This window comes from Sarcophilus harrisii, chromosome 3 (genome assembly GCF_902635505.1).
Source record: "Sarcophilus harrisii chromosome 3, mSarHar1.11, whole genome shotgun sequence".
Lineage (NCBI taxonomy): Eukaryota > Metazoa > Chordata > Mammalia > Dasyuromorphia > Dasyuridae > Sarcophilus > Sarcophilus harrisii.
In genome coordinates, this window is record NC_045428.1 from 166,447,677 (window position 1) to 166,472,149 (window position 24,473).

At 34.4% G+C, this 24,473-nt stretch overlaps 1 protein-coding gene across 2 annotated transcripts in view; it reads right to left on the reverse strand.

The window, feature by feature from the left end:
- The window catches only part of ADPRHL1 (ADP-ribosylhydrolase like 1), a 72,868-nt gene that overhangs the window by 35,179 nt on the left and 13,216 nt on the right, over positions 1-24,473 (reverse strand). For both annotated transcript variants that reach the window (XM_031958752.1, XM_003765710.2), the window contains exons 2-4: positions 12,834-12,998; positions 8,849-8,974; positions 2,764-2,904 (exon numbers count right to left, since the gene is read on the reverse strand). In XM_031958752.1, the coding sequence (XP_031814612.1) occupies positions 2,764-2,904; positions 8,849-8,974; positions 12,834-12,998 (432 nt within the window). The remainder of the gene's footprint in view (positions 1-2,763; positions 2,905-8,848; positions 8,975-12,833; positions 12,999-24,473) is intronic.

Here is a 24,473-nt window from a genome sequence, read left to right on the forward strand (position 1 = left end):
ATGAATATGCTTGTGCATATTATGAATATGGTGGCTTATGCAATCAATTCCATCACATTATGCTAGTTTGAGTAAATGAAAATGTAGTATTAAGGTAAGAGAGAAGAATTTTCTTAATGGATGGGGTATGAGCCAAGAGACTAATCCAAAGTATAATGAGAAAAACGTTGTGATTCACAAAAGGGGTGCAGTCAAGAGATAGAAATAGTGTCTGAGAAGCAGAGCATCTGGATGACGAAGCTGGGTTGTATAGTGCATAGAATCCCAACTTTAGAAATGGGAAGACCTGATTTTGAATCCTATCTTTGTAACAGGGTGATCATTGGCAAGACATTTGATCTCTCTCAATCTCATCTATAAAATAGGGATAATAATAGCATTTACCTCACAGAGTAGTTACAAAGATCAAATGAGATAATGTTTAAAGTACTTCATAAGCTTTAAATAGCTATATGAATATCTGCTATTAACCACAAAAGGATTTGGTATTCTCACTGAATGCTCTCTGATGTTGAGTGAAATGAATAACCACTTGAGTGAGATGGATCTACAGGTTCCTGATCCTTATTAACAAATAAGATCAGGTATCTCGGCAGCTGTGCCTTTTGGTAGTTAAAGAGATAAACAGGGGTGAAAAGCCTTTAACTTTGGCCACTGCCAAAGACAAGTTCCTCAGAGTTCCACAGTACATATCAAAAACTCAAGAATGAAAGACTGATTAGATTTTTTTTTTTAAATTAGAAGTCAGTTAAAGAAGGAATCCTGAAGCAAATTAGAGCTAAAACATAGTTGATTCACAAGTGACAGTATTTATCATGCCACTGAACTTGCTTTCTGTCCTTTCTGCATTCAGCCAGTAACATTTCTGAAAACTTAATAGAAATATTGTTTGTATCAGAGAATTATGGGACAATAGCATTTAGAATTTTAAAAAGACTTTAAAAAGGAAGAGGAGAAACAGTGAATATTTGATGATGGATTGATTCTTAGAATTAAAGAGGAATATAGAGGGTTTTTTTTGTTTGTTTTCAACTAGTTGTATGATAAGAAACCAAAATATAGTATTATTAAGCCTATAAGGAAACAAAGAAAAGATGGACAGTTCTGAACCCAATGTGTATAAGAGTTTTCTCAAAATCAAAATTTATTGCTGTATATTTTGAATCTTCCCTTATGTTCTGTTCTACATGTGGTAATTTTTTTTCTCTCCCTATATTGTATTTAAGTTTAAGATAAATAAATAAATAAATTCAGTGTTATTTAGGAGAAGCCAAAATTCAAACAGAATCTCTTGACAACTTAGATAATTGAAGTACAAAAACAAAAACAGTGAGTAAATTTGTCAGCTATTTCTCCCTTTTCCAACACTGATAGATATTTAATAACCTAGAATCCCAAGTTGTTTCTCTTTTTCTACCTCTTTTCTATCAATCTCAGTTTTCCTGTCTTTCCCTGTCTCTCCTCTCTCTTTTCTCTTCCTTTCTCAGTTTTTCTGTCTCTTTTCCTTCATCTCTCCTCTCCCTCCTTTCTCTCTCTCTCTCTTTTTCTGTTTCTTTTATCTTTCCATCTCTCACTCATTCCTTCTTCCATCTCTCATTCCTTATCTTTCTTTTTTCCTATTTCCCTCCTCTCTCTCTCTCACTTTTTCTCTCTTATTCTCTCACATATAATTTCATATATATGTATATATGTGTATATATGTAATACATCACATCAACAAATATACTTCCTTGATACTTAGGCATGTTTCTATATTGATACTATTCAGGATTTCAATATTTAAAAAATCCTGTGATTTCATCAGGAAGGCATATTCACTCTACTAACACAAAACATTGTGTTCTACAGATTATGAGCTAGTTTTCATGAGCTGTTATAAATGAAAAAAAAAAGGTCTTTAGACTAAACTTATGGCAATATGCTTCTCAATATTTAGCTACAGTAGTCCCTGGACAACAGATGTCCACCCCATCACTGGATCTGCACTTGAAACCATTCCAATTTGGTAGAACCAGATCTTGTGCTCTATTGACATAACACTAGAGAACGCAGAATCACTTCCATGACATGACGAGATAAGATGAAATTGAATTTTAATTAAATCTACCCCTGAATTTTTATTGGTGGTAATAGCAGGGAAATCACATAATCACTATGCTGAAAAAGACCTCAGGAAATTATCTGTGCCCTTATTTCATGGTAGTACAGAAGCTGACTCAGATGAGAAGAACTATTAAGGGGAGGGGATCACTCAGAAAGATAATTTAGAATAAACATCAATATTAATACTTCATCTTCAGTATGCTGAAATCAAGTCCATTTATTAATGCCTATATTATTGCTATATGAAGATATAGCAAATCCATTAAAATATGGTTTTTCTAGAAAAAGGCATTGAAACCATACTTGAAACTTGATTGGTTCAGGAGAACTAATAACTAACATCATTTCCCGATCACCCACTTACAAAACAGTCTGAAGGCTGTCTGATATTTGGCTGAAGATGGACCACTGAGAGGCAGAGGAACTTTGCTCATCTGAATCAACTTGAGTTATTCTCAATGTATATTCTCATTTTCTTGTTATTTGTTAAATACATCTGCTTTTGTTAGCAGCCAAATAACCTGTAGGCATCTCATTTCAAGACATTTTGGAATATAAACTACAAGGAGCTTGCTCCAAGACTGGCTCAGACTAGAATAATATGAATTTAGGCTATTAAGTTTTTCTCCAACAACAATACAGCAGAAAAACAATCCTCACCTGCCATATGTCGAATTGTCTTTTTACAGAATTCTTCAGCCATTGGTACTACCTTCATCATATCTCTCCCCCACTGTACAAGTGGTTTTCCTTGGATGGCATAAGAAACAAAGAGAGCTGTACATAAGGACCCCAGAAAACCTAGACATTGGAAGGAACAGTAGAACAGAAAGAACAGAGAAAGCGGTGACAACTTTGTCATCTAATCAGGAAGTCATTACTAACTAGCACTTTCTTTTGGATATCTCTGAGCTTATTTAACCAAGTCATCCAACAAACATTTATTTAGTGTTTAATATGTGCTAGGGGTAGCTAGATGGTGCAATGAATAGAGTGCTAGCCCTGGAGTCAATTGGACCTGAGATTAAATCCTGTCTCAGGCACTAACTAGCTGTGTGAAATCGCTCAACCCTGTTGTCTCAGTTTCCTCATCTGAAAATTAACTGGAGAAGGAAACAACAGATCATTCCAATATCTTTACCAAAAAAAAAAATATTCCCAAAAGAGTCAGATATGACTAATTGACCAAAAAAAGAAATGTGATAGGAGCTGGACATACAAAGGCTACCCTTGATCCTTTTCCCACACCCCACCCATAATGATCCTTCCCCTCTTAGATTTGGTTTGACATTTGTTTTGCATCTCTCCCAATCTCTCCCAGGATTGTTGAGAGGATCAAATGAAAAAATAATTGTTAAGTGTTTAGCATAGTGCCTAGCATAAACACTAAATAAATGTTAGTATTATTAGTATTTGACCTCTGTCTTTTCCTCAGTGCCTAGTACATTTCTGCATACAGTATTTAGGTGCTTAGAAGTCCTATTATCAGTGAGACAAGAACTATTACTTTTCATAAATGCTACCTTCTGCATATTGCCTTAATAAGACAGACCACAATGTATAATTCCTTTATTTAAATTTCGATAAATAAATATGATCTGTAAAACCAATAACTATAAATATATAGAATGATTTGACTCACCTACATCATAATTAATGTGCCCCACGATTTGGGTTGTTAAATAGACTTTAAGGTGGGATGCTATTTTTTTACATATTTTTGTCCTGTATGAAATCAACTTGTACTAAGTTTATCATCTTTGGTTTGTTCTGTTATATTTTTGGAATGGTTCCTGGCCACAAATCAAGAACTTCCCAAATGTTTCCTTGTTAAAATGGGTCTTCTATCCTAGATTCAATGTTTTAGTCTTTTTTTTTTTCATTCTAACTTTTTGTTCTAAATGCTGTGTCACACTTTGTAGGGTCAGTTTTCCCCCCTTATATTTCTTGGAATTAAAACTCATGTAAATCTGGGAATGTGTACTTAAACAAAACCCATCACATTTATGAAATACAAATAAGAAATGCAAAAATAAAATTCCCAGCATTCAAATCATTTGGACAAGGAAAAGTCTGATTATCCATCAGATCTATTCAGAGAGAACAGTACAATGACTCTAAATAGCACGAAGACCAAATTTATGTAAATGCTCATTAAAGTGTTATTCTTGATATGTTGTTTTGATTTTCAGGGGGAAAGGGGAGGGAAGGTAAATTCTTCAAACTATAAATGGATGAACTTTATTTTCTCCCTTCCAAATTTCAGTGGCACATTATTCAAGGGATAAGTTGTCAGCATGTTGAAAGAGAAGTGGTGATCCCTGCAGCCAATCTAGATTTAGAAAGAAAGTGGCATGCCAGACTAATTTTATTTCCTTTTTCATTAGACTGTTTACTAGTTGGGTAGATCAGGGGAATATTCTAAGCACAGTGTTTGAGACCGGGTCTTTCTGATTCCTGCTCTAGTTCTCTATACACTGCACCACCTACATGCCCAACTAGGACTGAGGAGCAAAGAATAGATTTTAGCTGGGGAACAATTGTGGTTGCTACTCAGTCCATTTGGGGTTTCCTTGTCAAAGATATTGGAGTGGTTTGCCATTTCCTCTCTACCAATTTCTTTCTTTCAACAATTACAGCTCACAAGCAGTTAAATGAGTTATTTTAGGAGGTAGTGAGTTCCTCATCATTGGAGGTTTTCAAGCAGAAGCCAAATGACTACAGAGTAAAAATATGAAAGGAAATTTTTTCTCAGGATCAAGTACAAAATTAAATGATCTCTCATGTCCCTTCTCACCCTGAAATTTTAGATTTTTGTACATGCAGGCAACATTACTGATATCCACTTCTTAGCACAAAAAATTATTTTGATAAGAGGAGCAGTAGACCTATTCTAATTTATTTGTGTCCTCTCTTGTTCCCCACTGTCTACATTTATGACAATAGATGGGTGTTAGGATTTGTCAATAATTACGAATCAAAGAAACAAATGTCCACATAGGGATCATAACTACAGCCTTTTTTTCTTGTGTTTAGACATTTTCAGTCACGTTTCATTTTTCATGACCCCATTTGGGGTTTTCTGGACAAACACAATCAGATAATTACAAACTGAGTGACTCTGGAAAGTTACTTAACCCTATTTACCTCAGTTTCCTTATCTATAAAATCAGCTGGAGAGGAAATAGCAAATCAGTCCAGTACCTTGCCAAGAAAACCCCAGATAGGGTCATAAAGAGCCAACCAAAAGGACAGAACAATGATACTATGTGCCAAATACTACTGTTAAGCACTGGGAATACAAAAAAAAAATCTAGTGAAAGATAACATGCAAAGAACTACATACAAATAAACTAAGTAGGAAATAATCAACAAAGGGATAGCATTCGATTAAGAGGGATCTGCAAAGGCTTCCTGTAGAAGGTGAAATGTGTTACATCTTATTAAAATCATTCTACAACTTGGCCAAGAGTCTTTCTCAAATGTTTTGCCTATCACAAAAGCATTAATTATAGGATCATTTCAAGAGGCTGGAATTTAGAGTTGATGAAATAAAAATGTTTTAATTTGCTTTGTAAATCCACAATGCCAAATTGTCCTTTTGAATATAAAATATCATTTTACTTCCCCTCATGGAATGTTCTCGTCTCGTAAGCACACATCACAATAAAAATAGTGACACTTGTTGCCGAAGTCTATGTTAAAAATTTTAAGAACAAATTTAAAAAAAAAAATACATAACTGCTCCAATTTCAAGCCATAGCATACCTCTTTTAGAATGCTGTCACAATGCTGGTGTAAGATATGGACCTATGATTAAAATATGTTGAAATACAAGTCCTCTTGAAAAAGAGGGGTTTGTAACATTAGCAATGTGCTATACAGAAAGCCACTAAAATATATTGCCATTGATAAATTATATTCTTTTAAAAAACAGTAATTTAGTTAAATGCTATAAAATATCACATTTATATAACAATTTATATTTTATGCAAAATTATCTAAAATTTTGTTTTAAGTTGTATATAAAATATATTATGTGATAAAGTAATTTTGTGTAAAATAATAACATTTTATGTAAAACAAAATGATGGCTTATATATAAAATAAAATGATTCATATTTTACATAAAATAATAATTAAATTTTTAAAAAACAATTGAGTCATCTAAAATATGCTCAATTCCAGAAAGAAAAGAAAAATATCCACCAACTGAGGTATTAAAATTGATACTGGAAAACTACCATATACAAATTCAATGGAATATTATCATGGGATAAAAAATGATAACTATGAAAGTTCAGGAAAATGTGGAAAGATTTATGTGAAATAATGTAGAGTGAAATAAGCTAAGCCAAGACAATAATAAAAGTAGTGAATGCAAAAATATAAATTAAAAGATCTGATCCTGGGCAAGTAATTTAACCCCAATTACCTTGCCAAAAAATCCCCAAAAAACAAACAAAAAAAATAATGAAGGATGTTAGAAGATTTACTAACGGATTCCTTCTCTCTCATATCTGAGAGATGAGGGCCCTTTAGGATAGGAGGTTGTTATTCTTTCAGATAAGGCTTTTGTATGGGATATTTTTGCTTACTTAAGCAACTTTGCAAACTTAAGGGGTTTGGGGTTTAATACAATGGATAGACATAGAAAATGACAGATGTTAAGGCAAAAATCATCAATTTTTTAAAATTGAAGATCTAGTACCTGGGATAAAATGTTATTAAAAATGAAAGAAATAAAAGTTTGTATTATACACTTTTTTACTTTAATTTAGAGAATTTTAGAAACTAGTTTGCTGAGTTGTTTAGGCTATCATAAGCAGCAATAACACATTTAGTATTCCAAAATTCATATACTCACTAGGGTGTTCACCCAGTGAATAGAGATCTCCTCCACTTTTATTGAATGCCATTTCAAATCTTTCCATTTTAGTCTACTGAGTTGATATATTTTTTTTCACAACCATTGGCAATATTATTTTATACAGATGAAGTTAAAATTAACACGAAGGCAAACTTGGCCCCTCCCAAAAAAAAAAAAGATATAAAAAGACATCTCTCTCTCCACTGCTTTGCAGAGTTGCTGGAATTGGGGGAGGGAGAGGTCACAAGTGTTGAACACTGAATATTATCAACAGGAATTTTTTTTAATGGGACAGTTTTTACTGATTTCCTCTCCCCTTTTCTTTTCTTTTCTTTCTTTCTTTTTTTTTTTTTTAAGAAATGTTCTTTGTAATAACAAATGTTTAGGTATAGGAGGAGAGAGAAGAGATAGAAGGAGAAATTTTGATAATGTAGAAATAAAAAATATTAGTAAAATAATTTAGTTTTAAAAAATAAACATCAAGGGCAATCTTGAAAAGAAAAAAAGTCTGAAGACAATAAAATGGGGTCTGAAAGGGAGTCAATGAATTTCACTGAGTGTAGGTATCAATGTGTGTTTATAGTAAGATGGTTTAGCCACCTCTTTCTCCTATCCTTAAATCACTTCTTTCTTCCCTGATCATTTCCCTGCAGCTAAAAGCTGCCTAATGCAGAGTATAGAGAAGTGATCCTAATTGTCATATCTTTGTAATAACTGTTTTTCCATCTTTTGGAATCTTTTCTTTGATGACCATAAGCTACATTAGTATCATGCCCACATATTCATATATATTTTATGCATATGTTTATATATTTATATGTATATTTAAATATACAAAACATAAATTTGTATGTGTTTTTCAGAAACAGGAAACTGTACTTAAAATTATGAAGTACTCAAATGGATTTGTGGTCTCAGTAATATGGGTTTTCCCTCAATGCTAATTGCGATGTAAACATGCCATTTTTGCTTATAAGTAGATCAAACTAAGACACTTATCCTAGTTACTTCTTCTGGGTTTTTGGAATCAGGGAGAAAAAAGGGTTACCTTATACTCAGTAACAGAGAGTGTATTCCAAATTCCAATTGTGAATTAAAAGGTACCAACGTGAGAGATCAATGACAGATGGGAGAAAAAATATCATTACAGATGAACCATTCTGCCAGATAGAATAACAAGAAATGTTTTCTGACTGACTAACTTTATAGACACCAGTTTATTCTTTTCTCCTTTTTACCTGGATTCCAGATTAGGTAATGTGAGATGTCACAGGATTTCTGATTTCATTGTGAAGAAGATCTACAGAATGGGTTTTTGGTTAATCTGGGATCAGAGTGTCTGATACCTTTTAAAAGAATTACTTAGCAACATCTTGAATAATTATTCAAATGAGAAATGTATCTTGCCAAAAAATTATTTTATGGAGAACTCATACAGGGCAAGCTGTTCACAAGGTGGTAAAAAAAAAAAAAAAAAAAAAAAAAAGCGATTCAAGGACATTTTCAAGGTTTCTCTTAAAAACTTTAGAATCAATTGAATGACATCAGAGACACTGGCACAGGACCACCCAGCCTGAAGTGAGCCTTCATCAGAGAAAGTGCTGTGCTCTCTGAGCAAAACAGAATTTAATTAGCTTGGAAGAAATGAGAGATGTGCAAAGTTAGAGAAGCTATTCCAAATATTCATAGGGACTATTTGTGTCTGACCTGTGGCAGAGTATTCCAAGCTTCTATCGGTCTGATCAACCACATTCAGACACAGTGTAATTTGACTCTAACATAATGATGTCATTTGGATACTCTTTAAGAATGAAGGGCAACAACCAGAAATATCTAACCCAACAGAATAGCAAATCCTTGTAACACAATCATTACCTGTTGGATGATTGTGAGTCATTCTCCCACACTCAATGCTTACTTCAATGAGTGTCTCCAACCTCTCAGGCTTCCAATATCTCATACCGATGCTCATGGCTTTGGTGGCAGCTCCAAATCCTGAACCTACACAAAATTTCATTAAAAGACTTTAGGCAAGCAGGACCAGGAGATCATTATATACTTCAACAACAATATCATATGAGGATCAATTCTGATGGACGTGGCCATCTTCAACAATGAGATGAACCAAATCAGCTCCAATAGAGCAGTTATGAATTGAACCCAGCTACACCCAGCGAAAAAACTCTGGGGGATGACTATGAACCACTACATAGAATTCCCAATCCCTATATTTTTGTTGGCCTGTATTTTTGATTTCTTTCACAGGCTAATTGTACACTATTTCAAAGTTCGATTCTTTTTGTACAGCAAAATAACTGTATGGACATATATACATATATTGTATTTAACATGTACTTTAACATATTTAACATGTATTGGTCAACCTGCCATCTGGGGAAGGGGGGAGGGGGAAGGAGGGGAAAAATTGGAACAAAAGGTTTGGCGATTGTCAATGCTGAAAAATTACCCATGCATATATCTTGTAAATAAAAAGCTATAATAAAAAAAGGGAAAAAAAAGACTTTAGGCATTCGTGTTATTTTTTATTGTCATGTTCTTTGTCTCTACAGTTTTGATTGTTCAAATTCCACCTTTGTTTCAAAACACAGATGAAAGGCTATCCCAGCAGTTTCATGACCCTTCCCAAAAGAAGTACTCTATTCTCCCTGTTCTCTGAACTTTGACATCCCTTCTTCCATTTTACATCTAATTATGCTCTCATAGTCTGTCTTGGTTTATACATGCTTATTGATTTGGGGCTGTGTAAATCTTATTTCCCCTGCTAAATTCAAAATTCCATGAGGACAAGCATAGTGCCTTGCCCATTTGTAGGCAGTCAGGCAGGAGCATACTAGAACAAACTCTGACTTTAATTTTCTTTCTTTTTTTTTTTCCTGAGGCAGTTGGGATAAGTGACTTGCCCAGGATCACACAGCTAGGATGTGTTAAGTGTCTGAAGTCAGATTTGAACTCAAGTCTTCCTGACTTTAAGGTTGGTGCTCTATCCACTGCACCACCCAGCTGCCCCTGACTTTAATTTTCAATGTGAGCATTTATACCTCAGAAATTGCTACAAATTAGGGCTTGATTTGTTGTTTTATTGATTGACTATTAACAATTTTTTCCCCTGAGGCCCAGTTGTTATGGGCAGCTAGGTAGCACAGTGCTGGCCCTATAGTCAGGAAGAATCATTAGTTCAAACCTGACCTTAGGCACTTACTAGTTGTGTGACCTTGAGCAAATCACTTAATCCTGTTTGCATCAGTTTCCTCATTTGTAAAATGAGCTGGAGAGTGAAATGACAAACCACTCCAGTATCTTTGCCAAGAAAACTACAAATGGGGTCATGAAAAATCAGATGTGACTGAACAACTACAACAACAATCCGGTGTTAAACATTTACCAGCATATCCCTGAATTGCTCTATAAATAGAACTTGAGGTCAGTAAAGAACCCAGGGAATGAAGTCATCTCAAGACTGGAAGTCTGGTGACTGAAGTCTGATGATGATGATGTTGATGATGATGATAATGATGATAAAATTGAGACATCTCTCATCCAAATGAGAGATAATTAAAAAAAAAAAAAAGAAACCTGAGATTCTGAAAAGAACAGTTTGTGCCTGGAAGCCTGGACTGTAACACCAAATTCAATACTACACCTATTCCAATTCCTCAAGAAAGGAGATGGCATAGTAGAAAGAGCATAGGTTTTAAAGCCAGGAGATGGATTCTAGTCCCAACTGTCACTAATTAACTCTGGGACCAAGAGAGAATAATTTAATTTCTTCAAGTTCAATTTCCAATTTCCACATATGAGATATCTTGTGATTGGCTAAAAAAAAATCTGACATCTCTGGAAATATTTGAAATTTTTTAGTCTAGCAGTAAATAAGTAGAATAGTATTCAAATCTAATGATTAAATACTCTTGAGAGGAAATTGTGATTGGAACAGGGACTTTCTCTCTCTCTCTCTCTCTCTCTCTCTCTCTCTCTCTCTCTCTCTCTCTTTTCATTAGGTCTCATAAGTTTAGCTATCGTTTCTATTTAAATAATTCCATGATCCACAAATCTAGCTCCAGTCTCTCCTCTGAACTTCAGTTCTACATCACTAATTGCCTATTGGTTATTTCAAACTGAGCATCTCTAAAAGGATCCCTTCGTGGTCAGAGGGGTTCTGGACATATGGTTTGAACCCTCCCATGTTTTACTATATTGTGAAAAATGATAGAGTCCTGAGGTGAGTTTTAGGGAGCTGAGAGAATTTCTTCTGCAGCTTAAGGACGTATATGTAGAATTTGGAATTTCCTTTTACCTACAAACTTTTATCTCTCTCGTAGATTAGAATGTAAAGTATCTTAGGGCCACCTGTCAAGTTCATGGCAAACTGAGAATGTCACTACTGTGGGTGTATCTTTTCAAATATAACTCATAAAATAGTATCTATAACAGCCAGTATCTGAAGTCATAATTGAACTTAGATCTTCCTCACTCTAGACCTAGAGCTTTCACTCTATCCAGTACACCAGTATCCCATTCACCTGTATAGCATTTTATAATTTCTAAATAACATTTTAAACCATTTTATTTCATTAGAACTGAACAATAACCCTCAGAGATAGACAGAGTATTATACATATATTATTTTATTCTTTTTATAGATAAGGAAATTAGGCTTGAAGAAATTAAATGACTCTTAGTCCTAGAGTTAATTAGTGACAACTGGGACTAGAATCTATCTCCTGGCTTTAAATCCAATGCTCCTTCTACTATGCCATCTCCTTTCTTGAGGAGTTGGAATAGGTGTGGTATTGAGCTTGGTATTACAGTCCAGGTTTCCAGGCATAGTACACAAGCACAAACTGTTCCTTTCAGAATGCCTCAGTCTTTTTATTATCTTCCATTTGGATGCCATGTTGGCTAACCTGTATAAACACAAATCTGTGTCTTTCATATGCTGCTATTGAAGAGCTGGTCAGGGGAGGCATAAATAATCTCCATTAAGTTTATATTGTTTGCTCTTTTTTTTCCACCTGGGAAAATCAAGTTCTTAGGCTAAGAATTCCTTTCGGAGTGTAGTAAAAAAAAAAAATGGGGCGTGGGGAGGGAAAGGAGGAAGGGAAGAGACAACTGCAGCTGGCTTTGGAAAAAAAAATTGTAGGCATCATAAGAATTGCTGCTGCCATTTAACCTTCTATATAAAACACAGAGGGCAACAGGCTTGTGATCTTTAGAAAGAAGACATAAAATCCTTGACCACCTGAGCAATGAATGGTATCTGCTTTCTCCCCTCTGCTAGGATGAGTTTCTACCAAGGCAAATGCTAAGGGTCACAGGGATATTTATGAAACAGCCACCTCCCTGATGACACAGATGAAAAAGTCAACCTATAGGAACTTAAATGAAAAGGGGTGGAAAATGTTCCTTAAAATAAACCAGAGACCCAGTGACAAAAATCTCATTGGATACGCCTAGGGCCAAGCAGGAAAACTTTCTTTAAATAGATGCCAAGAGTATAGGGTTAGACATACTGCCCTAAAAAAGGAATTTGGGGCAGATCTTTCCCACCACCTTCAGGCAAACCTGGATCTGTTTTGTGGGATAGGGATGAAAAAAAGAGATGTACTGGAGTTTATAGTTTCCTGAAAGTAAGAAAAACTACATTTTACCCATCAAGACAGCTGACAAAGCAGTTAGATGGCATGGTAGATAAAGCATCAGCCCTGGAGTTAGGAGCACCTGAGTTCAAATATGGTCTCAGGTATGTACTAGTAGGTTATCTTTGGGCAAGTCACTTAACCTCAAGTGCCTCAAAAACAAAAACAAAAACCTGAAGTGAAAAGGAATTATTTCTACTTACCCTTTTCATTAAAAGGGGTGTGCCAGGCCAGCAAGTAGTTATCCGGCTTCAGTTGTAAACAACCTTCCGTAGTAGCTGGATCTGGCCTCCGACCAGGAAGTTTTTCTACTATTTCAACATAACGCTTTACCATCTCTCGGTAAAGGTCATCCAGGCACCAGTAGTCTGTAGATAGGGAAAGGAAAGAAGAAAGTGTCCAGAAAGGTACCAAAAACATCCAAAGGGAGATCAGGAATGGTTGTGAATGTGTGGGAGTATGAGTGCACAGGACACAGAATACCAGTCCACTAGTATAGCAGACTTAGAACTAGAAAGACATTAAAGGTTATTTAGTCCAACCCTTTCATATTACCCATGAAGATATTGAGTCCCTGAAGAATTAAAGTGACTTGTATTAAAACTCAACTTTTTTGACTCAGGAGTTGGTTCTCTCCCCTCTGTACCACATCTGTTGGAACCTCATCTTCTTTTTTATTTATTTATTTTTTTATTATAGCTTTTTATATACAAAACATATGCATAGGTAATTTTTAAATATTGACTCTTGCAAAAACTTCTGTTTCAACTTTTCCCCTCCTTCCCTCCACCCCCTCCCCTAGAAGGCAGGTAGTCCCATACATGTTAAATATGTTAAAGTATATGTTAAATACAATATATGTATACATCTTTATATAGTTATTTTGTTGCACAAGAAAGATCAGATTTAGAAAGAAGGTAAAAATAACCTGAGAAGTAAAAACAAAAATGCAAGCAAACAATAACAGAAAGAGTGGAAATGTTATGTTGTGTCCATACTCATTTCCCAGTGTTCTTTATCTGGGTGTATCTGGTTCTGTTCATTACAGATCAATTGGAACGAATTTGGATCCTCTCATTGTTGAAGATAGCCACTTACATCAGAAATGATCATCATATAGTATTGTTGTTGAAGTGTATAATGATCTCCTGGTACTGCTCATTTCACTTAGCATCAGTTCATGTAAGTCTCTCCAAGCCTCTCTGTATTCATCCTACTGGTCATTTTTTATAGAACAATAATATTCCATAACATTCATATACCACAATTTATTCAGCCATTCGCCAATTTATGGGCATCAATTCAATTTCCAGTTTCTAGCCACTATAAAAAGGGCTGCCATAAATATTTTTGCACATACAGGTCCCTTTCCCTTCTTTAATATCTCTTTGGGATATAAGCCCAGTAGTAACACTGCTGGATCAAATTATATGCACAGTTTGATAACTTTTTGAGCATAGTTCCAAATTGCTCTCCAGAATGGTTGGATCTGTTCACAACTCCACCAACAATGCATTAGTGTCCCAGTTTTTCCACATCACCTCCAACATTCATCATTATCTTTTCCTGTTATCTTAGCCAATCTGACAGGTGTGTAGTGGTATCTCAGAGTTGTCTTAATTTGCATTTCTTTGATCAATAATGATTTGGAACATCTTTTCATATGAAATAGTTTCAATTTCTTCATCTAAAAATTGTCTGTTCATATCCTTTGACCATTTATCAATTGGAGAATGGCTTGATTTCTTATAAATTAGAGTCAATTATATATTTTGGAGATGAGGCCTTTATCAGAACCTTTAGCTATAAAAATGTTTTCCCAGTTTATTGCTTTCCTTCTAATCCTATCTATCCTCATTATTTGTACAAAAGCTTTTTAACTTAATATAATCAAAATTTTCTATTTTGTGATCAATAATGACCTGTAGTTCTTCGTTGGTCACAAATTCCTTCCTTCTCCATAGGTCTTTGATCCTATGTTTTAATTTATTTATAATCTCATTCTTTATGCCTAGATCATGAACCCATTTTGATCTTATTTTGGTGTATGTTGTTAAGTATGGGTCAATGCCTAGTTTCTGCCATACTAATTTCCAATTTTCCCAGCAATTTTTGTCAAATAATGAATTCTTATCCCAAAAGCTGGGGTCTTTGGGTTTGTCAAACACTAGATTGCTATAGTTATTGACTATTTTGTCCTGTGAACCTAACCTATTCCACTGATCAACTAGTCTATTTCTTAGCCAATACCAAATGGTTTTGGTGACCGCTGCTTTATAATATAGTTTTAGATCAGGTACAGTGAAGCCACCTTGATTTGATTTCTTTTTTCATTAGTTCCCTTGAGATTCTTGATCTTTTGTTCTTCCAGGTGAATTTTGTTGTTATTTTTTCTAGGTCATTAAAATAGTTTCTTGAGGGTCTGATTGGTACAGCACTAAATAAATAGATTAGTTTAGGTAGTATTGTCATCTTTATTATATTTGCTCGACCTATCCAGGAGTACTTAATATTTTTCCAATTGTTTAGATCTAACTTTATTTGTGTGGAAAGTGTTTTGTAGTTTTGCTCATATAGTTCCTGACTTTTCCTCAGCAGATAGATTCCCAAATATTTTATACTATCAGCTATAAAAATGCTGGTGATTTATGTGGATTTATTTTATATCCTACAACTTTGCTAAAGGTGTGGATTATTTCTAATAGCGTTTTAGTAGAATCTCTGGGGTTCTCTAAGTATCCCATCATATTATCTGCAAAGAGTGATAATTTGGTTTCGTCATTACCTACTCTAATTCTTTTAATTTCTTTTTCATCTCTTATTGCTGAAGCTAGCATTTCTAATACAATATTGAATAGTAATAGTGATAGTGGGCAACCTTGTTTCACTCCTGATTTTAGTGGGAATGGTTCCAATTTATCCCCATTACATTTGATCCTTACTGATGGTTTTTAATAGATGCTACTGACTATTTTGAGGAAAAGTCCATTTATTCCTATATTCTCTACTGTTTTTAATAGGAATGGGTGTTGGATTTTATCAAATACTTTTTCTGCATCTATTGAGATGATCATATGGTTTTTGTTAATTTGGTTACTGATATAGTCAATTATGTTAATAGTTTTCCTAATATTGAACCAGCCCTGCATTCCTGGTATAAATCCTACTTGGTCATGGTGTATTATCCTAGAGATGATTTTCTGTAATTTTTTTGCTAATATTTTATTTAAGATTTTTGCATCAATGTTCATTAGGGAGATTGGTCTATAATTTTCTTTCTCTGTTTTCATCCTACTTGGTTTAGGTATCAGTACCATGTCTATGTCATAAAAGGAATTTGGTAAGACTCCTTCATTCCCTATTTTTTCAAATAGTTTATATAGTATTGGAGTTAATTGTTCTTTAAATGTTTGCTACAATTCACATGTAAATCCATCTGGTCCTGGGGATTTTTTTTTTAGGGAGCTGATTAATAGTTTGTTCGATTTCTTTTTCTAAAATGGGACTTTTTAACCAATTTACTGCTTCCTCTGTTAATCTGGGCAACCTATATTTTTGAAGGTATTCATCTATTTCATTTAAGTTATCAAATTTATTGGCAGAAAGTTGGGCAAAATAACGACTAATTATTGTTCTAATTTCCTCTTCATTGGTGGAAATTTCTCCTTTTTCATTTTTGAGACTAATAATTTTCCTCTTTATCAGATTTACCAAGGGTTTATCTATTTTGTTGGTTTTTCATAAAAACAACTCTTAGTTTTATTTATTAATCCAATAGTTTTTTTTTTTTTACTTTCAATTTTATTGATCTCTCCTTTTATTTTTAGAATTTCAAGTTTGGTGTTTGATTGGGGGTTTTTAATTTGATCTTTTTCTAACTTTTTTTTTAGTAGCAATCCTAATTCATTGGTTTTCTCTTTCTTTATTTTATGCAAATAAGCCTCTAGAGATATAAAATTTCCCCTTATTACCACCTTGGCTGCATCCCACACATTTTGGTATGACATCTCATTATGGTTATTCTGTTAGGTGAAATTATTGTGTCTATGATATTTGCTATTTCACCCAATCATTCTTTAGGATGAGATTATTTAGTTTCCAATTACTTTTTGGTCTATTTTTCCCTGGCTTTTTATTGAATGTAATTTTTATTTCACCATTATCTGAGAAGGATGCATTTACTATTTCTGCCTTTCTGCATTTGAATTTGAGGTCTTTATGTCCTAATATATGGTTAATTTTTGTATAGGTTCCATGAACTGCTGAGAAGAAAGTATACTCCTTTCTGCCTTCATTCAGTTTTCTCCAAAGATCTATCATACCTAACTTTTCTAGTGTTCTATTTACCTCTTTAACTTCTTTCTTATTTATTTTGTGGTTTGATTTATCTAATTTTGAGAGTTCAAGGTTGAGATCTCCCACAATAAAGTTTTGCTGTCCATTTCTTTTTGCAGCTCTCTTAACTTCTCCTTTGGGAATTTAGATGCTATACCACTTGGTGCATATATGTTTAGTATTGATATTGCTTCATTATCTATGCTAGTCTTTAGCAAGATATAGTGCTCTTCTTTATCTCTTTTAATTAGATAAAATTTTGCTTTTGCTTGATCTGAGATAAGGATGGCTACCCCTGCTTTTTTGGCTTCACCTGAAGCATAGTAGATTCTGCTCCAGCCTTTTACTTTTACTCTGTATGTATCATCCTGTTTCAAATGTGTTTCCTGTAAACAATATATTGTAGGATTCTAGCTTTTAATCCAGTCTGCTATCTGCCTCCACTTTATGGAGGAGTTTACCCCATTCACATTTATGGTTAAAACTACTAATTCTGTATTTCCTGCCATCTTATTATCCCCAAATTATGTTTTTCTCTTTCCTTTCCCCCTTCCCCCCCTCCCCAGTATTAGACTTATGAGCACCACTTGCCTCACATAGCTCTCCCTTTTTAGAATCCCTCCCTCCTCCTTGAAATCCCTCCCTTATTCTTAAACCTTTTCCTTACTATTTCTGTATTCCCTTCTATTTAGCCTACCCCTTCCCTTTTCACTTTTCCCTTCCCACTTTTCAATGAGGTGGGAGAAGTTTCTATGTAAACCAAGTATAGCTAATATTTTCTCTTTGAGCCAAATCTGATGAGAGTAAGATTCACACTATCTTCATCCCCCTCCCTTCATTCCCTCAGATATAATAGGTTTCCTTTGCCTCTTCAAGAGATGTAGTTTCCCTCGTTTTACCTCCACTTTTCCCTTTTTCTGGTACAATTTCCTTTCCACTTCTAGTTCCTTTTTTATATTATAATAGTAAATCCAAATTATACATGTACTCTTTATGTATAGCCATAACAGAAATACAGTTCTCAAGAGTTCTTTTTATCTTTTTATGCTTCTCTTGAGTCCTATATTTGGAGGTCAAACTTTTTGTTTAGCTCTGGGAACCTCATGTTCTGGGCAGCACCCAGAACCTTGGGCATTCTCTTATAAATGAGTCATTTCAGTCCTGTCTGACTCTTAACATCCCATTTGGATTTTTTTTTTTTTTTTTTGATAAAAATACTGGAATGGTTTGCCATTTCTTTTTCCAGCTCATTTTACAGAGGAGGAAACTGAAGTAAACAGAGTTAAGTAACTTGCCCAGGGTCACACAGATTTAGAATCAGGAAGATGTCTTCCTGATTCCAAGTCTAGTGCTCTAGCTGCCCCCCCAAAATAACTTACTCTATACAATAAGTAAAAGAAGAAAGATAAGAATTTTGATTGAAATCTGAATTCAATTTCAGAAGTCTTTTATTTTATTTTCAATTAATTAGCTCTTGATTTTCTCTCCCCTCCTGTCATTCTTTTTTTTTTAATTATTTATTTTAAAATAAATATAAAATAGAAAAAGGAAATGAAAATAAAAAACAAAACAAAACATTGTTATATGTCCAGCAGAATATCAGAAAGGGTTCAAAATATCTAACAAAATATCTAATAAATTTCCTTTTCAAGAAAACATATATAATAATAAGAGATTATATTCATGATTGCCCATCTTTTCTTTGCTTCTTTGTAGGTTATTATTTTATTCTCTCTGTGCATTTTGTACTTTATTCTTTTTTCTCCCTTCCATCCCCTTCCCACCTCTCCTAAGCTACAGTTAAGCATGGATATATATTCACATATATATATTTATACGCATACATACAAACACCTACATACATACATATATGCAAATGCATTTACACATATGCAACCATGCATCTAAAACAATATTAATATGGCTGACATATAATGTAGATTTGTCTCTTGACTGAGTCTTTAATTTTGACTTTAAGGTAAGTTATAAATAATTTTGAAAGTTAGGTGGGCAAAAATTCTGGGACTCACACCTGGACAAACTTAATTAGTAAAACATTTATCTAGCATTTTAAGATGTGCAAAGACCTTATAATTATTATCTCCTTTGATCTTCATAACAGCCTTTTGAGGTGTATCTCCACTTTACACATGAGGAAACAGACAGTCACTATCTATGTAAGCTTGGGCAAGTTACTTTAATCTGTTTGCCTCAATTTCCTCATCTGTAAACATAGGGATATTAGAATCTTCCAAGGTAGTTGTAAGGGTCTAATGAGTTCATATTTGTAAAATGTTTATTTAGTACAGTGCCTGGCACATAGTAGTTCCTAGTTATGCTGACTTAGGAGGTAATTGTATGATACTTTACAATTAAAAAAAAAAAAAACTCCTTATCTTTTCATCCTTAATAGCAACAGCCAAACAAAAAGTCATTCTTCCTTTTTCAGTGCAGTACCAAATTTTCACAAGCTATTTTCTGGGTATACAGGAAATACTTTGAGAAGCAATGGGATCTTTCTAAAACCCCTGAGTGGCAGGAATTATAAATGTTTCAGCTAGGAAATGGCTCATCTCAAAGAGTTTAACCTTTGTATTCACAGCAATTATGAGACAAGGTATCCTGGAAAGGGAGATGCCATGGTAATAGGGCCTGTGGAGATATGGCCTGGTGGTGGCTGTGCCACATGATGGGCCAGGGGATGACCATGAGGCAAGGTATAGGAGGAAACACTCAATTCTGTTAAGTGACCATGCAATAAATTATAACTTTGATAAACTGTCATTCAGTTATAGCTGACTCTGACCCCATTTGGGATTTTCTTGATAAAGATAACTGGAATGGTTTGCCATTTCCTCTCCAGCTTATTTTACAGATGGGGAAACTGAGGCAAATAAAGTCAAGTGACTTGCCCAAGTTTACATAGATAATAATTGTCTGTTTGCTAAACATCTAGCAGAGCCAACCCTGCCCTGCCAACAGGAGGGGCATCTCAAACTGTTGGATTAAGATTTGCCCTTGCTGCTTAATGAAGAAATGGTCACCTTTTTATCCGAGGAGGGGATGCAAAATTCTCCAGGTGTCCAGGCAGATTGGTGGTATAAAGGGAAGAATCTAAGACTTTGAGTCAGGAAAACCTGATTCAAATCTGCCCTACAATGTTTACTGTCTGTGCAACCGCACAAATCATTAAATCTCTTAGCCTCAATTTCCTCTTTGGTAAGTGAGTTTCTGAGTTCAAATTTGGCTTCAGACGCTTACTAGGTATATGAACCTGGTCAAGTTACTTGATCTACCTCATGTGTTGTTGTGAGGATAAAACAAGATCACATATATAAAGCATTTTGCAAACCTTAAAATACTACATATACCATATTATTTTTTAGTTTCCAGCACAGAAGCCTAGCTACTACTAGAACTACACAGAGAAAGAGAGAAAGGAATAAGTATTTTTATGCACTTACTATGTGGCAGATACTGTGGCTTTTACAAATATTTTCTCATTTGATTCTCAAAAGTACCCTCGGAAGTAGATTACTAATAACTTCATATACATCTTTTCTTTTAAAAAAAATTTCCTCCAATTCCATATAAAAATGATTTTTAACATTTGCTTTTTTAAAAATTTTGAGTTCAAAATTCTATCCCCCCTCAATCCCCTTTTCTCTATGTGACAGTAAGCTTATATATAAGCCATCAAATACATGTCTTTTTTTTTTTTAACTGCAGGGCCCTTTTCTGGGAATGAAAAGGAACCTGGGAATAATAACATCATCCTTATTTCTAAAATGGAGGGAACGTTAGAAGTTAAAAGAAGCCACTGGTTAATATTTTTTAACTCCCAAAGTGGAAAATGTTCTCTCTCGTGCTTTTACTCGGTAACAGCTGCTAGAGATGATTCATTTTCAGAGAAGCAAGCTAATTGGTTAGTAACTGAGATTTGTATCGTGTTTTCCCAACATCCTCACTAGACAGCTTTTCAGAGAATCCTAAGAGACTTTGAGAAAAGAGAGAGGGAGAGGGAAAGGGAAAGTAGAGAGACAGAAAGGAAAGGAGAGGAGGGAAGGGAAAGAGAGAGAGATGGAGACAGAGAAAACAGAGACAGACAGACAGAGAGAGAGAGACAGAAAAACACACACAAAGAGAGACAGAGATGGAGACAGAGAGCCTGAGGGAGGTGAAAGAGACAGAGACAAAGACAGAAAGACAGAGGAGGGGGGAGAGGGAGAGAGGGAGAAGGAAAGGCAGAGAGGGAGAAGGAGAAAGAGAGAGGAAGAAGGAGAGGGAGAGAGAGAGAGAGAGAGAGAGAGAGAGAGAGAGAAGGAAAGAGGGAGGGAAGGAAATGGAGAGCACTATTCTAGTCTATATAGAGTTTTATCCTGAATTAATTTTTAATGAATCCACTTTGCATTTTGAGACATCTCTAATGCAGGAGAAAAGAGGCCACAATTAATTCAATTACACTAATACATTCAATGATGGGGCACAGTTCATACTGTTAACCCTTCAAGAATAGAACATGTGTATATGATATTTTTTGTTGTAAGGCATGTGAACCATTTGAACCTCCTTGGTCTGTTTGTAAACCAATCCTGTCTTTTCTCTCTTGCCTCTAAACAGAAGTGGCCCAAAAAACCCTTACCAATCAAATCCAAGTTAAGAAGCTCGAATCTTCCTTATTGTACCAAAGTGAAATCAAAATATAATGTGGGAGGGCAACTACAACTTAATGGACATCACTGAGATTTGCTGAGATGTTGTGATAGGGTGCTGAATAATCAGAAGTAGATTAGATTTAGAGCCAGAGGGCCTGGGTTTAAATACCAACTTTGCCCCATGGGTCCAGTATTAGCTGTATGATCTAAGTCAAGTCATTTTTAAATTCTTTGAGCTTCTTTCCCCATCTTTAAAATGAGGAGGAAAATCTTTAAAATTTCTTCTAGCACTAAATCTATAATCCTAAATTGTGATTTCTATGATTTATTTTATAACATCTGGTGAATGATTTCTATGCACTTATAAAAATATTTTCTTCTTAGGATTTTGTTTCTTTGAGTGCCATCTGATATCATCAGGGGAATGCAAATTAATTGATTTTGCTTGCTAGATTGTCTTTATATTCAGGTATATTCATAACTAAGGCTTTTCCCTCATGTTGTGATCTTTGTGTATTGAATGTTTATTTTTCCTTTCCTAGAGGAGCTGAGTTAGCATTCATATGTAGAATCCCAAGGGGAAAAAAAAACTATAAGTACTTCTATTAGAGGATCTACAATCCCCATTTGAGAGAAAAAAGCCAATACTCTGAAATGCATACAAAACTCTCTGGGAGGACTCATGCTTTTATTAATTGGTTACTATCTGTATACCTTACATATATTTAATTGTTTCTTTACTTTCTTTTGCTCTTGCCCCTAAAACCAGCTATGAAAATTGACTCCTGCCTTCCCTATTAAATTTTTATGGCTAAGTGTTCAATTGGACAAAGCTCCATTAGTATTGGGAACAATAAGATCCTTCACACACTCCTCATAAGTTGCCCTTAAATAGATGGGAGGACATTCTTATTTTATGCCTCTTATTCCTCTCACACAATTACAGTTTTCAAAGTAGAAGTATTAGGTAGCCCCTTATATCTCTTTCAATTATCACCCGGAATCAATCACTCAAATAACAAGCATTTATTAAACATATTCCAGGCATTATGTTAGATGCTGGAAATACAACTGCAAAGAATGAAACAATCCCATTCACAAAAGAATATACTAATACTCATCAGAAATAAAACTTTTTGCGTATAAAAGGGGAAAGTTAGGAAACCCTTTCTGTAGCTGCTACCTCTCCAACTCCCATCTATAGATTTAGAATCTTCATTCTGAGGCCTGGGAGGAAATAGCGGACCATTCAAAACATCCTTTAATAAATCTCATTTGAACAGTAAGTCTTGTACATAGGTTTTGTCTTTTCCTCTTCTCTAGGTAATTGCTGAATTATCACATAATCATTCATTTGCAAAGGCCTTTGCCACCAAATACAGGAACTGAAATGAATTGTTCAATGTGAATGACTCTTCATGACCCCATGGACCATAGCTTGCCAATCTTGTCCATAGTATTTCTTGGGAAAGATACTAGATTAGTTTCCCATTTTCTTCTCCAGTGGATTAAGGCAAATGGAGATTGTGACTTGCCCAGGCCAGATTTAAACTCAATTCTTCCAAGGGCTCTATCCATTGAGTCATCTAGCTACCCCCTATTAAAGAGAAGACTAGTAAATGATACATACATACATACATACATACATATATACATATATACATATATATATATATAAAGAAGAGAAGGGAATAAGCAGTTATATAACATTTCCTCTATGTCAGGAACTGTGCTAAGAACTTTACAAATATTATACATAGTACATCTGGATTTTAGCAAGATGTTGGGGAAAGTCTCATATCAAGAACCCTTGTGGAGGAGTGGAAATATTCAATAACTCAATTCAATTCAACAAACAATTCTTAAACACTTAAATAGTACTTAAGTAGCATTTAAGTACTACTGAAACAATAAGTATCTACTATGTGTCAGGCACTGCCAGGTGCTAAATAATAACAAATTACAATAACAACAATAATAATAGGCATTAAGGTTTGTAAAGTACTTTACAAATATTATCTCATTTGATTCTCACTACAACCCTGGAAGGCAGGTATTGTTATTATTCCCATTTTTACAGATGAAGAAACTAAGGCTACATGTACAGATGCTAAGTAAAGTAAACAGAACCAAGAGAACATTGAACACAGAAATAACAAGATTATGTGATGATCAAGCATGATACACTTGGTTCTTTTCAAGAATGAGGTGATTTAAGGTAATTCCAATAGACTTGTGATGGAAAGTGCCATCCACATCCAAAGATAGAACTATGGAGACTGAATATTAATCAAAGCATAATATTTTCACCTTTTTTTCCAGTTGTCTGTTTGCTTTTTTTCTCCCCTCTTTCTCATATTTTCCCCTTTGGACCTAATTGTTCATGTGCATTTTTCTTTGCATAACAAATATGGAACTTTGTTTAGAAGAAACGACCATGTTTAACTTATATCAGATTGCTTGCTGATTTGGGGACAGGGATGGGGAGAAAGGTAGAAAAATTTGCAACACAAGGTTTTACAAAAGTGAATGTTGAAAACTATCTTTGCATTTATTTGAAAAAATGAAATACTATTAAAATTTTTTTTAAAAATCTAAAAAGTTTCTCATATTCTCAGTTTCCTTATCTATAAAATGGGGTTGATTTACTCATACTTCCTACCCTAAAAGATTGTTGAAAGAAAAGCAGCTCATAGAATCAAAGAACTTCAGAATTGTAAAGGATTTCATTGGCTAACTCCAGACAACACTTGAATAAAAATCTTCTCTATAACTTCTCTGAAAATAGGGCTCACAGCCTTAAATAGAAAAACTCTAGAAAGAAAGAGGCCATTACCTCCTAAAACAACTCAT